General features: G+C 41.9%; 1 protein-coding gene across 1 annotated transcript in view; it reads right to left on the reverse strand.

The window, feature by feature from the left end:
- Positions 1 to 1346: 1346 nt before the first annotated feature.
- LOC126320847 (cholinesterase 1-like) overlaps positions 1347 to 14063 on the reverse strand; it is a 196981-nt gene continuing 184264 nt past the window's right edge. Inside the window, exons 10-11 of the mRNA XM_049994126.1 lie at positions 11416 to 11539; positions 1347 to 1710 (exon numbers count right to left, since the gene is read on the reverse strand). Coding sequence (XP_049850083.1) covers positions 1554 to 1710; positions 11416 to 11539 — 281 coding nt within the window. The 3' untranslated portion in view covers positions 1347 to 1553. The remainder of the gene's footprint in view (positions 1711 to 11415; positions 11540 to 14063) is intronic.

Here is a 14063-nt window from a genome sequence, read left to right on the forward strand (position 1 = left end):
ACCGATAAATTGTGCCTAAACGTGCAGCGGTCCGTCGACATGTCCACCCAGCTTCCCGCAGGCCCACAGTTCGCTGCTGTCCAAATGGCTGAAGCTATTGAACAGTTGTACGTGTAGGTGGTGGGACATAGTTATACCCTAGAATGAGTGTTGCAAACACTGTTCAATTGTAAACTCAGCACAGTTAGTGCCTGCAAAGTCAAAACAGAGGGTGCACAGACTGGCCTCCTCAGCGCCACCTCACGTCCGATGGCCATCTAAATTGAATAATTAACACTATTATCCTCGGTATGAACATGTTGCACATTGATATCAGTCGCCACAGTCCTTGTAGGCGTTGCACTTTTTATAAATAAAACTGGTGTACCACGTTGTAATACGTAAAATGTAGTTGGTTCAAATGGCTCTGAGCACTATGGGACTTTACATCTCAGGTCATCAGTCCCCTAGAACTCAGAACTACTTAAACCTAACTAACCTAAGGACATCACACACATCCATGCCCGAGGCCGGATTCGAACCTGCGACCGTAGCGGCCGCGCGGTTCCAGACTGAAGCACCTAGAACCGCTCGGCCACACCGGCCGACCGTAAAATGTAGTTTAAGGAAACAGAATTAGATAAAATCTGCTCTTCAGGCTCTAATTACTAGGAAGTTTATGACAGTTACCTATAATATCTGGTGCTTTAAGAGTACAGCACAAACATTTTGCACAAATCGTGAGCAGTGTTATTATTTTCATTTGCAAATAATGCGTAAGTGTATTGACGGTGTCCACAGATCTTCTGCTGCCTGCTGCTAGTGCATGTCCATTACCGTTGTTCGCATTCAATCAAGTGATAGTGCAATAGTTAACGAGAGTAGCTAAATCTTTCAAACCCGATTGTCACAAGTGTTTCGCCATTTCTTCCGGATATTTCACAACCTCCGACGTTGTAGCTTCGTTTGAACCCAACAGCACACCTTAAATATCTGCGAAGGAAACGAAATACCATCCTACTTCATTTACGAATCATACAGCAGCACGCAACGCAAATGTTGCGGACATCGTAATTGCACTTCTGGTTAAGTCTAACAACAAAAAGTGCCTGCACAGCAGAAAACTTTTAATGCTCTTTAAATAGAAATGATAGCAAATACCACCTGTGAAAAACTACCCTAGGAAAGTTCCATCATAATTAGGAGAAAACATTTCCGTTTCCTAAATAAACTTACAACGTGTTTTTTTAAAAAATGAAATTTCAAAACAGTTCTTGAATTCACCCTTGACGAGTATTTCGGCAACAGTGATTTCCGTTACTTGCTAATCGCCTCTGCGAAGTACTAAGGAAAAATGAAAATAAAAATACGAGAAAAAATCTGTGTATTTATTGTGAAATGTGTTGATATAGAAGCTAAGAGTACATTTTTAAATGTGGAGGTATCTACCGTTTGCATGTTTTTACTTGTGTTCGAGTTTGATTGGATAATTGAAAATAGAGTTCTGAAGCTGATTTAAACTGCAGCTTGTATTGGACTGACATGGTCACGCTGTAGTTAAACCATATCGATATTTAGGACGGCAGTAGATTGTGCCAGAAGATCATGTACGGCTCAAACAACTTAGTTTTTAGGCGAAGAGGTCTCGTTATCTCCAAATAATGCTGGGACGATTCATTGTATTCCTTCCACGCTTCTGTCAGCAGAGAAGTCTGTTCCGGCGTTGGATTGCTGAAAAGACAGTAATTGCAACATTTAGTATTCATTATTTGTTAATTTGCTGATGTACTAATAATGATTTGCGCTTAGCATCATTTGAAATAAATATAGCGAAAGGTGGCAGAAAAATACAAATGACGTATCTATATTTTGAGGATGCAATATATTGGCAGCTGCTACATCTAAGGTTCCCAAATTATGTTGACGAAATTACCCGGCATAGTCTGGCGAAAAGACTTGCTGAGTTGCGGGCTGAAGGTAAATACATACAAGGGAAACTCCCTAACGCACCCTCCTCAAATTCAGTGGTAAGATGGCCCAGTGGATATCCCGTCAAAAAGTGAACACAGATCAAGCATGAAAACAGGAAGATGATGCGTATAACTGTAAGAGAGGTAACAAAAAAGAAACAATGAACGGCCTATCCTTATAAATGTGCAATGTCGAAGAGATTACAAGAATCACGGCGTTTTAATTGTGTGGTCACTGAGTTGGACTGTTAAGCGGGAGATCAGTTGTCAAATCACCCTCGTGTATCTTTTTTTCCCACAAAATTGTGAACTTTCCTTCCCATCATTTACGTGTCTGTTTTCCTTCTGTAGCCTTCGTAATTGTCGTGCTATACAGTGGTTACAGAATATTAGTCATTTGCTGTCGTAATGTGACGCACAGTAAGAGGAGGCGAAATACCCCATAGACCTCTCACAGAAATGAAAATAACAAATCAACTGTGTTACGACAGAGGAATTCAAGAGCCAAAACTTCCAAAACTGGCTCCAAAGTCGTAAAATTTGGCACTTGCGCAGAACAAATGTAAGCTGTGTACGTCTGGAGATTCCTTCTTTACACCTCGTTGTTGTAAACAGACGCCACACCTCGACACAGACACAAATTTGAATAGAGCGAACAGAGAAAAAGGGGGCACGAGGGAGGTTTGAGCACAAATCTGCCCTTCGCAGTCCAACACCCTGACCACATAACCACGACTTCAGGTCTATCCAAATCTGTTCGATGTTGCAGATCTTGAGCTTGGATCGTTCACAGTTTCTATTTTGTTTCTTTTTTCACAGTTCAGTATAGCTTCTTGCTGTTTTCATGCTTGATCTGTGTTCAGATTTTGACGTACTATCAACTGGGCCACACTATCATTAAATCTGAGAAGAGTGAGAAGAGGAGTTTCCCTTGTTAGTAAATATTACATTTCTCTTACTATCGCTATATACAGCTTACAACTTTTTTTACCTTTATTTTTTTTGATAAATGTTGTTGCTTGCTGCAAACTTCAAATTACAACGAGTGCTCGATTCCTATTTTACTATAACAACACCCAGTTATGCACTTCATTTTGCAAATGAATAAATAGATTAGTGATACGAATGAAAACGTAGAGAACTCCGAGCTACTTATACTTCGGTACTGAACACCGAACTCTTGGCTGACATACCGAACTGTTCGGTAAAAAATCGAACACGTGGCAACCCAAGTTGTATCCGACAATAAAACCGAAATTGCAGAGCGAAGCCTGCGCATCAAAGGGTCGCGCCTCGCTAGCGTTCCATTGTGGTGCCTGCCAGAGACGCCACACGGCAAACCGCCGAGAGATATAAGGCGGGGTGCACACTGAACCGATACGATATGATACGATATGCGATGCGGTGTGCGATGCCACTCGTCATGCGACAAGCAATAAGACAGCACATATCATGTTCCTGTTTCAGGTCCAGCTGCAACCAGAAGCTCTTCTAAGAGGACGTTTTGTGGCTTATCATTGCTTGACATATTGAGTGCACCAAGACGATGCTTTAAGTATAAAACTTTGGTCAGCTGTGGTTTCTTGTAAGCTCTCCGAATGCGAATACAAATTCCGCCAATTCTGCAGAGTAAGGCCAGTCTGTTTCCACGTTTTCTAGCAACTAGTATCAGTTACTCTGGCAAAGGAGGACACAAATTTTCGAATTGCTACTTTTCCTATTGATGAGCTATTTATTAGAAATGGTTTCGTCAGGAGTGTGCCCCATGGAAGTGTGACAGGACCGCTATTGTTCTTCATATAAATTAATAATTTGATGGTCAGGGTGGACAGTAATCTGCGTTTGTTTGCTGATTTTGCTTTGGTGTGCTGTAAGGTTTCGACGTTGAGTGACTGTAGGAAAATGCAAGACGGCTTGGACAAAATTGCTAGTTGGTGTGATGAAGGTAGCTACCTCTAAATGTGGAAAAATGTAAATTGAATGAGGATGAGTAGCAAGATGAAACCTGTATCCTTCGGATACAGTATTACAAGTGTCATGCTGGACACAGTCAAGTAAAGTTGCAAAGCGATATGAAATGGAACGAGCGTGTGGTAACTGTGGTAGCGAAGACGAGTGGTCGACTTCGGGTTACTGGGAGAATTTCAGGAAGAGTGGGTCACTTGTAAATAGGAGGATGGTGCGACCTGTTCTTGAGTACTGCTCGAGTGTTTGCGATCAGTACTAGGAGGGACTGAAGGAAGATATCGAAGCAATTCAGAGGCGGGCTGCTAGACTTCTTACCGGTGGCTTCGAACAATAAGAAAGTGTTAGGGAGATACATCGGGAACTTAAATAAGAATCTCTGGAGGAAAGGCGTCGTTCTTTTTGAGAAGCACTGTTCTTGAGAAACTTTAGAGAACCTGCATTTGAAGAATACTGCTACACAGTTGTTTAGCCGCGAATATATATTTCGTGTAAGCACCACGAAGATAAGATACCAGAATTTAGGACTCTGATGGAAGCATACAGACTGTCGTTTATCCTTCTGTCTATTAGCGAATGCAACAGGAAAGGAAACGGCTAGTAGTGGTACAGGGTAACCCTCGCCACACACCCTATGGTGGCATGAGGAGTACGTACCTATGTGTAGATGTACATCTATGTTGGCACAAGTTTGTGAGTGACATTGAAAATACCACTACGAAAAATGTATTTTTATTAAGAGCACATAGTGCAGTACGTTATTCAGTATTGTACGAATAGAAATAATGTTTAAAAATTAATAAAGCTAGGATAGTATTTATACAACTGTTCAATTTCGCAGTAATGTATAATTCACGGTATGGGATATTGAAAAAGAAAAATAAACCACTGCTGGATTTGGAGCGGATCATACATCGTCCATAATGTAGTAGTGGTTGGTGACTTCTGCGTAGGGGTGAACAATGTGTTTGAAGACGCGTGACCAGCCCATGATAAGGAAAATTACGACGTGTCGTTCTCGGCTTCGTACAGATGCTCATTCAGAAGTAACTTCAAAGAAGCTTTCAGAGTTCTTTTATGCCTGTCACAAAGTTTCCTGACACCAGGTTGCATAGACAGAGAAAACATATAGTCAAAGTCATCGGATCATCTTCGAGAAGTTTTCCATCTCTTCTGTCGGTTTGTAGTGGCAGCAAGCGAATAAGATGAAAGTTAGACATCTGCGCACTCCGCACAGCAGGCACCGCAGCAGGCGAAATAGCCGCGTGTGCGGCGCCTACCTGCCAACCACGTCGTTACAATCTACAATATATCTCACGTATTTTCTCGGTAATAAATAGAGATATGACTCTCCTTCCACACTTGAAAATAATTTCTATTCGTTAGCTATATTTCATACGCAATAATGTATAGAACAGGCACTCCAAACGTAAGCTGACCAACGACTATATTTTTCACTGAAAACTTTACAAAATATCCTTCTAATTTGTAGTTTAATTTGAAGTACACTAACTATGGGCAACAGCTAAAAGAAAAACTATTCATTATCCAGTTGAGATGTGTGGGTATAAGACGCGGAAAAATTGAAGTTTTAACCAAGTACTTTCGTTAAAATCGAATGAGGAAGACTACATAGCGGAGACTATGCGTAAATCTCATAATGCTGTTCTCATTCTTTTCTACGTAGCTTGTAAAAGCTTCACTACTACCACGACGGACGTATTTTCACTTCATCTACTTGAAAGGGAGAACTGATAGAGATACTCAAAGTACCCTCTGCCACACACTGTCAGGTGGCTTGCGGAGTATGGATGTAGATGTAGATACAATTTTGTAGGCAGATCGGTTGACTTGAAATTCCACTCCCTGTGATTCTCACGATACGGCTGACGCAAATGTGTGTGAAATCTTATGGGACTTAACTGCTAAGGTCATCAGTCCCTAAGCTTACACACTACTTAACCTAAATCATCGTAAGGACAAACACACACACCCATGCCCGAGGGAGCACTCGAACCTCCGCCGGGACCAGCCGCACAGTCCATGACTGCGCGCGCCCCAGACACCTCGGCTAATGCCGCGCGGCTACGAGTGACGCAACCAGCACGCCCAGTATCGTACTATACACAGAGTGTGAAATTTCAAGTCATCCGATTTGTTTTACGTAAAGCAAAAATTGCACCCGTCACTGTAGTTAGTTTCTCATAAAATTTTCCTTACTGCGTGTAGAAAATAAAAACAGCTGTTTCCGACAGAGATATGTGTCAGTGGTGAATCGCTGTCGTCTCAGTGCGAACAAACTCAATTTCTTCCAGTGTGTGTCCATACGCTCCGCCGATGAGGATTGCCTTTGCGTCGTATCGTATCGTATCCTGTCGCCTTAGTGTGACCTCGTGCAGCGACAAGCCGGGATGCCTGCTGCCATGACACTGGTGACTTGCACATGGCCCCATGTATCATATGCGGGATTCCGACATCCAATCACTGTCCGACCGCCGGCCTTAAACAGTGCCACTCCGTGACAGCCGACGCAGATTCGGGTTGAGAAGTCTATGCCAACGGGCAGTAGTGATAGAGTGAAAGGCGCGGTGGATCGCCGTCCGACGGATATGGCTGTGTCGGTTGCCCCTCCGGCCTCTCACGGAGAAAAGAACTCCAAGGGGTACGGACAGTCACGTGCGCATGGAAGCGCTAGACATGAGCGAAGCTGAGGGTTTTCCCGATGTACCGCTACGCCGTACCCAGACCAGAACGGCATTTGGAAGAGCGAGAGGTAGCAGCGATGTTGTTTCACGAGGGAACCATTCATTTGGCTAATTCCAAAAATGAGTTAGGTATCAACACGAGAATTTATCAGTCAGTACTGAAATTATATTTAGCTGCTGTATTCAAATGAAGTGTCCACTCTGCTGATGCTACAGAACAAAACATCGTATTTTACACATACAACGCTAATCTAAGCGCATCTAGTGCATTAATGATAATAAAAGATCAGTCATATTGATAGTTCTCCACAAATTCGGAAATATTATAGAACGGAAAATTCTAAGACTAGTTTTCGAATCAGCATAGAAATTCCTTCAAAATGAGAAATTTTACACATCGTTTCGCTTTCGTTTTAAGTTATGTAGATATTACAATTACTTTATTTTTCTAATATGGAAGAACGAAGGGTGCAAAGAACAGCTCACTCGGATATAGTTGCTACTACATTAATATACATTAGGGTTAATTAAATATACAAACTACAAATTTCTTTACGTAAAAACTAATATAAATTAAAATACTGTTTGTCATCAGGCCGCTTAATTCCACACTTTTTAACTCAGTTTTCGACACCTGACATCCCTCAAACTGATAGGAACTGGCATGCTTCTATATAGTGTGAATTGGGGGAAGATGGCTATAGGTTAAGATGAATGATTTCCTGTAGTTTCACATTTAGCCTACAGAAAGCGCCACGCATTGCTGCACGCTATTATTACTCGAGCAAACAAAGTCGGCACTCGGCGCGGTGGCTGATGGGAGCGACTGTAAGCGGAAAATGCCTTTACGGTCGCTCCCATCAGCCACCGCGCCGAGTGCCAACTTTGCACGTGTGATAGTGAGCCAGATGTGTATCGGGAAAACTAAAGCTACCACAACTGGTCAATTCTTCGTGTTGTTAAACGAGACGTTTCTAGGAAGAAGTATTTCTCACTGCAGTGAATTTTTCAGAGACGTGCGAAAAATGTAATATGTACTCGTATGTTTGAAAACTGGAAATATCTATTGATGTAGGATGTAAGTTGAAATTCAAAATTTCTGTTGTCGTCAACAACCCACGTTGTTGAACTATGTTTGCTCATGTGAAACCTCTAGGCCCGGAACCCAGTAGTTGGGGAAGATGCTAACTATACCGGAAGAGCGTTTCTCAATTTCGGTCGCTGTGCTGACAAACACTACTAGCAGTTCCGATGCAGATAAGTTGGGATGTTGCAAAGAGGCAGACACCATGGCGCCTGCAGGGTCGAAGAGCAGAAATATGAGAGAAAGAGTAGCGACATTCGCTCCCGATTCAGGTTCACCTGGCACTGAGTGAGCAGTTTAAGACATATCATCTGTGTCAGTTCTAACACCAGTTTCAAAACGAAGGAAAGAAAACGCAGTTGTAGTGACAGAAACTTAGGATCAACTCATTGCTAAAACCAAAAAGAACGGAGAGGCTGTTAGCAGACGAAAAGAGATAAAATGACTGAATATCTATTCTGTAAATTACTGTGATCATACAGGATCTCTAGTAGACTGGATATGATATGTGTTTTGCAAGAAGTCGCTCGACGAGACTTTAAAATAAGAAGAAGATGTGTGCAATGATTGAGAAAAAAACGTATGAATGCTAATACATTATCCTAAAATTTAGTTTAGAGCCTTTTATGGCAATTATATTTGAGATACAGTTTTGTGTATTGTACGGGTAAATATGACATTATGAAATCTACCACCTTACGCCGATGTCGGGATAAAATAGCAAAAGACGGTACGGAAGAAATGCTATACATAAAAAGAAATTAAATGGAGTTTTATTTTCGTATGCCGAAAACTTCTTCTGATATCTTGCAAAGTATGTACCTTCTGTTGTAAACACAAACTTACGTTGATTGTAGCCACACTAGACTTTTAAGAGACGCATGAGGCAATTATAAGTGAACTGCGGTTGAAGTAGCTCGTTAGAACTCCAATACTTTATTTCTCTTTGTGACTGCAACCAGACTTAGGTTGGCAACACAGGAAAGGCTTGAAAAACGCCTCTTGATATTGTGACTGTGTATGTAAACTGTGTTTACATAGTAAATGTAACTTACGGAGACTTGTTTTGGCTGATTACTTTGTCGTGTAACACAGTGCCAGCGCACTGGAATCCTGCCTTCTAGAATGGACGGCAACCAGGTTAATTAATTCCTCCGAATGATGGATTTGAGCTGTAATTTGTGGGGGCTCAGAATTTAATTGTTTATTGACTTCGAGTTTAGGAGACGACACCAAGACTGCAGCATTCACAGTGAAGTCTGCGGGAGTTGACCAGATGAGAGTTTCAGCCATGGAGGATTTTCGGAGGGCCATGGGCGACGCTGTGGCGCGGAAGCTACCTTTCTATACTCACCCCATCACCTCTGGTTGATCTATGAAGGCGGCCTTTCGGTGCTTCCCTCACTGCTTCCGTGAAGAGCTCGAAGAAGTCGGCTCTGCTGTACGTCCAGTGACGCGCATCAAATGTCCCTGGACCCAGATAGATTTCCCGTCTGTGCATGTTGTGCTTACAGACAAACAAAAGCTGTCAAGGGAGAAAGGAAGCTGATACCAATGCCATAATGGAGGCTCTGAAGCAGAAGAGAGGATTTCAGCAGTACTTCCGTTGCCAGTCGTTAAGTCATGTACGGGCCACAGTTCTCTCTCTGTAGGCTGTGCGCGACTGTCCCAGTGGGAAATACCCGCACCCAAAGTCGCACGATGCACTCCTCGAACTGCCAACGTAGCGAGATACCGCAGCTACGTGAAGTTTAAGTCCGCAGCAGCATGTCAGCGCGGCTTGCCATTCGATCAGAACGCTGTCACCAACAAGGCCCTCTGTCGCCAAATGCTACGGTCCCACAAACATTTTTTTTTTTCAGCAGGATTTGAGCTGAGAAAAACGCAGCAGATATAGAACTGCAACGTCTGAGAGAGGGTGGCCACTCAGAGCTGGAATTCACGCGGCTGCTGCAAAGAAGCGGCGATTATCCAAGGTCCCATAGAGCAAAATGCACACCGTCCTATTCCACCTGCCTATGTGCCGTCATGAGCAGTTTTTCACGCAGCCTTCAGTCTGTCGCTGCAACATGGAGTACGTAGAAACTGAGCTCTTAGCTCTGGAAGTGCAAAAATTTCTATGTATTTATCATATCAGATGCCCAAACTATAAAAACAGAAATATGAAGATGAGTCATGGCAAGCAATTACCGTGGTACATGCAACAAAACAATCCCCCAAGGAAAGTAAATTGGGATCTGGTTGGATACTGATTATTCTTTCACCCTATTTGAAAAATTGTAACTGTAGTATGGTACATGCCATTGTAGTAAATATTGTGAATCTATTCATTTCATTCTATGTATTAATAAAACTTATATTTAACTAACTACTAGCCTCTCATACGCACTCTCATAATTCCTCGTTAGTGTGTTTGTTTAGAGAAATCACTTTCCATCATAATTAACAGTTTTTGAATGAATTAAGTGACATTCGATAACACTAAAAAATTATCTGAATCTTCCTTTAGTTCCTTTTATAGAAGAATGGACTCTCCCCTGTGTTGACCTATCACTCAGTATATTTTATTTATTTATTGCTTCTTTATCCCGATCAGATAAAAGTATAAAGGCATGCTGTTACATCTGACCAGGAACAACACATAAAACATATTACATAACAATCACAATAATAATAATAATAATAATTTCCACTATTAACATAAATAATATTTCCCAGTAATAATAATTATTATAAGGATAGCAACAATAACACTTATGATAAAATGTTGGTGGAATTAAGAATGATATTAATTAGTTATTGCGTATCAAACTCAGTAACAATAATTTTAATTATTAACAAAAGTAATAATTTAATAGGAACTACAATGATAATAATATCAATAATAATAAAATAGTGAAGACATTGAGAACGATATTGATTAGTTTAGCATTTTGAATCCTTGTCTGGTGTTAGAAGAGATGGAGGGCATAAAGAAAGAGGAGATGATTAAAATGAAAGTGACGATGGTTGCTAGGCAAGATGAGACTTCCAACAGAAAACTCTTTCGACAAAGGAACAGAGAAGTGGTGGCTAAGGCACGGTTGATGAGAATGTGGGGTGGAATCACCACTTCCTCTGCTGTTTTTCTCGACGACAATGTGAACGAGTAACAAACTCAGTGCAAAAACTAAATTGGTATCTCACGAAACTTGCCCATTATCTTTCTTTCGGCGTCCTTTGTTTGGCATGTTTGCTTGACTGTCTGTCTGCCACTACCCGGCAGCTTTTCCTGCTGTGTGTGGCTGACATACTTGATGTTATTCCTGTCACGTTTTCAGAATTTGTTTCTTCAGTCGCCAGGTTTCCATGTAGACTGAATACCTATTGTTGCAAGGATTAAGGTGATGGTACGAGAAGGTTTTTCTAGCTGTGAGCTCTAAACGTGATGAGCATAATTTCAGCCCATGGCTTCTTATTACCACGAGGCCTTGCATGCTACAATTTTTTTATATATACGTGGCGTATATTTTCATCAGATTGTCGATTTGACACCACTGTTCAGTTGTTGGCGACAAAAATTAAAGATCATTCACGCGTTGCTATCAACACTCAGCAATTTTTCAAAACAATTTTCGTAATGGAACAATGAAGCTGCAACTCAAAACATGAATCATAAGTAGCTTCCACAGCAAACAAAATAAAAATTAAAAATTAGCAGAGGATTACTTACTCATATTTGGCAAAATTAGCCCACATTTCTATCATCTGAGCTCTGATAATGCCTCCATCTGACTCAGGATCCAGGTCCGTGGGTGTTGTGTACATGTAGCGCATATCGTCGGCATGTGCTGCGCCTGAAAAATATAAAAAGTTAAAAAGCATAAAAATAAATAAAAATTACACGCAGTGAAATGCAGCTAAGCTTTTGAGACCTGAGGAATAATTTTCCCCTTTTTATAATTGTTTCTCTTGCTATAAGAATGATAATCATTTTCGGGCGTTATCCTTTCCAGTAACATTTATGGCGTGAAATTGTTCATGCCAATTGCACTAGAAAAATTTAAAAATAAACTGAAAGTTTTGGATGAAGGAAGCAACTAACGATAACCGCTGTACAGAGATGAGTGTCCCGTGTTAATCTTCAGACCGTATGCTCTAATCCCCGAATCATGGACGTTATGACCAGGGTTGGTGGTCTTGGGCGAGCTTGTAATTACCTACGGCATTTCATACTTAGAACAATAATAATACTGTAAAATGCTGTAAAAGCAACTCCTGTAACAACGTCAGTAGTTAAGGGCTACTTAAGAATTATTATACAAATTACAGTTCATCACACACTTTAACTCTTTGTCTGTTCTGTAGCTAAAATTATGATTTTTCACTCGACGGGGTTATGGGGAATTAGGATTTGAAAATAAAAAATTCGCTTCACTTACCTTTTCCGAAAGAAAAGGTTTTATTATTTATGAAAAAAAAACAAAGTTTTGAAGCTTGGAAAGACGAATATTTCATCCCAGAATAAGTTTAGAAGGACAAGCTATGAAAAAAAACTAGATCGCCATCAAACGATTGTAGCTTTGGTGACACACGACACTTCGTACGCTGGAAATATCTTATCATGTTATTCACAATTTCTTTACAGTATTGAGATTTGCGATCTCCAAGAAAGTGCGTATACACTGACTTGAAAGTACTCCATGCATCTTTTTCAGTCTCACCAAACGAGTTAGTGAAATCTGTATCTTGCATAACCCGTCGTAGTTTGGGGCCAGGCGCCACTCATCCTTTAATCTCTGCACCTCTAATATTGGGATACATTATCTTCAGATCTGCAAAACCCCTTTCTCTGTCCTGTGTTGATATCTTCATTACCCCATCTTAATATGTAAGGATGGAAAACATACTTCGGGGTTTATTAACGGCTCAAACGAGACACACATTTCAGCTGGAATTTCGGAGTTTTACTTGGGCCACTCTGTACGTATGCGATGTGTTTTGTTGTTGTGACTGTCCTACTCACTCAGTACTTCGTATAAACTGTTTGCATACCAGTCGATAGCCCTATGACATTTAGATCTGCACGCAATATCCAGTCATGAATGTCACAGTGTAAGTAACTGAGCAAGTACCTTTCCTGTTCACCGAGTTTTCGACTGGCACTGAGGTATCTATATTACCATTACGATGGCGGACTGCCTGTAAACTTGATTTCGATGAATCAACAAGGAGTCTCCATTGCTTAGGGTTGTGAACGTTTCACGCTCTAAACAAAACACTGGCCTCCCTACAGTATACAAATTCGTTGGAGAAAGAGAAGAAGGTTTCAAACACATTCTGGTGCCTTATACGTGCAGTCATTTTAAGACCTGCTCAAGAAAATTCTACCTTGCAGTCACGAAACCATTAATTCAGATTGTGCCTGCTAAATACAATGATGTAATGTTGATTGTGGTGGCAAGTATTCTTACTCCGGATTCGGACCAACAACTAGACGTAGTTCATCAAGGGTCAGAGTACTCGATAGTTTGGGGCGTGAAGAAGCATCGTGAGAAACTAGGCGTATGGCTGAAGGCAGATCTACACTCCTGGAAATTGAAATAAGAACACCGTGAATTCATTGTCCCAGGAAGGGGAAACTTTATTGACACATTCCTGGGGTCAGATACATCACATGATCACACTGACAGAACCACAGGCACATAGACACAGGCAACAGAGCATGCACAATGTCGGCACTAGTACAGTGTATATCCACCTTTCGCAGCAATACAAGCTGCTATTCTCCCATGGAGACGATCGTAGAGATGCTGGATGTAGTCCTGTGGAACGGCTTGCCATGCCATTTCCACCTGGCGCCTCAGTTGGACCAGCGTTCGTGCTGGACGTGCAGACCGCGTGAGACGACACTTCATCCAGTCCCAAACATGCTCAATGGGGGACAGATCAGGAGATCTTGCTGGCCAGGGTAGCTGACTTACACCTTCTAGAGCACGTTGGTTGGCACGGGAGACATGCGGACGTGCATTGTCCTGTTGGAACAGCAAGTTCCCTTGCCGGTCTAGGAATCGTAGAACGATGGGTTCGATGACGATTTGGATGTACCGTACACTATTCAGTGTCCCCTCGACGATCACCAGAGGTGTACGGCCAGTGTAGGAGATCGCTCCCCACACCATGATGCCGGGTGTTGGCCCTGTGTGCTTCGGTCGTATGCAGTCCTGATTGTGGCGCTCACCTGCACGGCGCCAAACACGCATACGACCATCATTGGCACCAAGGCAGAAGCGACTCTCATCGCTGGAGACGACACGTCTCCATTCGTCCCTCCATTCACGCCTGTCGCGACACCACTGGAGGTGGGCTGCACGATGTTGG

The sequence above is a fragment of the Schistocerca gregaria genome, chromosome 2 (genome assembly GCF_023897955.1).
Source record: "Schistocerca gregaria isolate iqSchGreg1 chromosome 2, iqSchGreg1.2, whole genome shotgun sequence".
Taxonomy (NCBI): domain Eukaryota; kingdom Metazoa; phylum Arthropoda; class Insecta; order Orthoptera; family Acrididae; genus Schistocerca; species Schistocerca gregaria.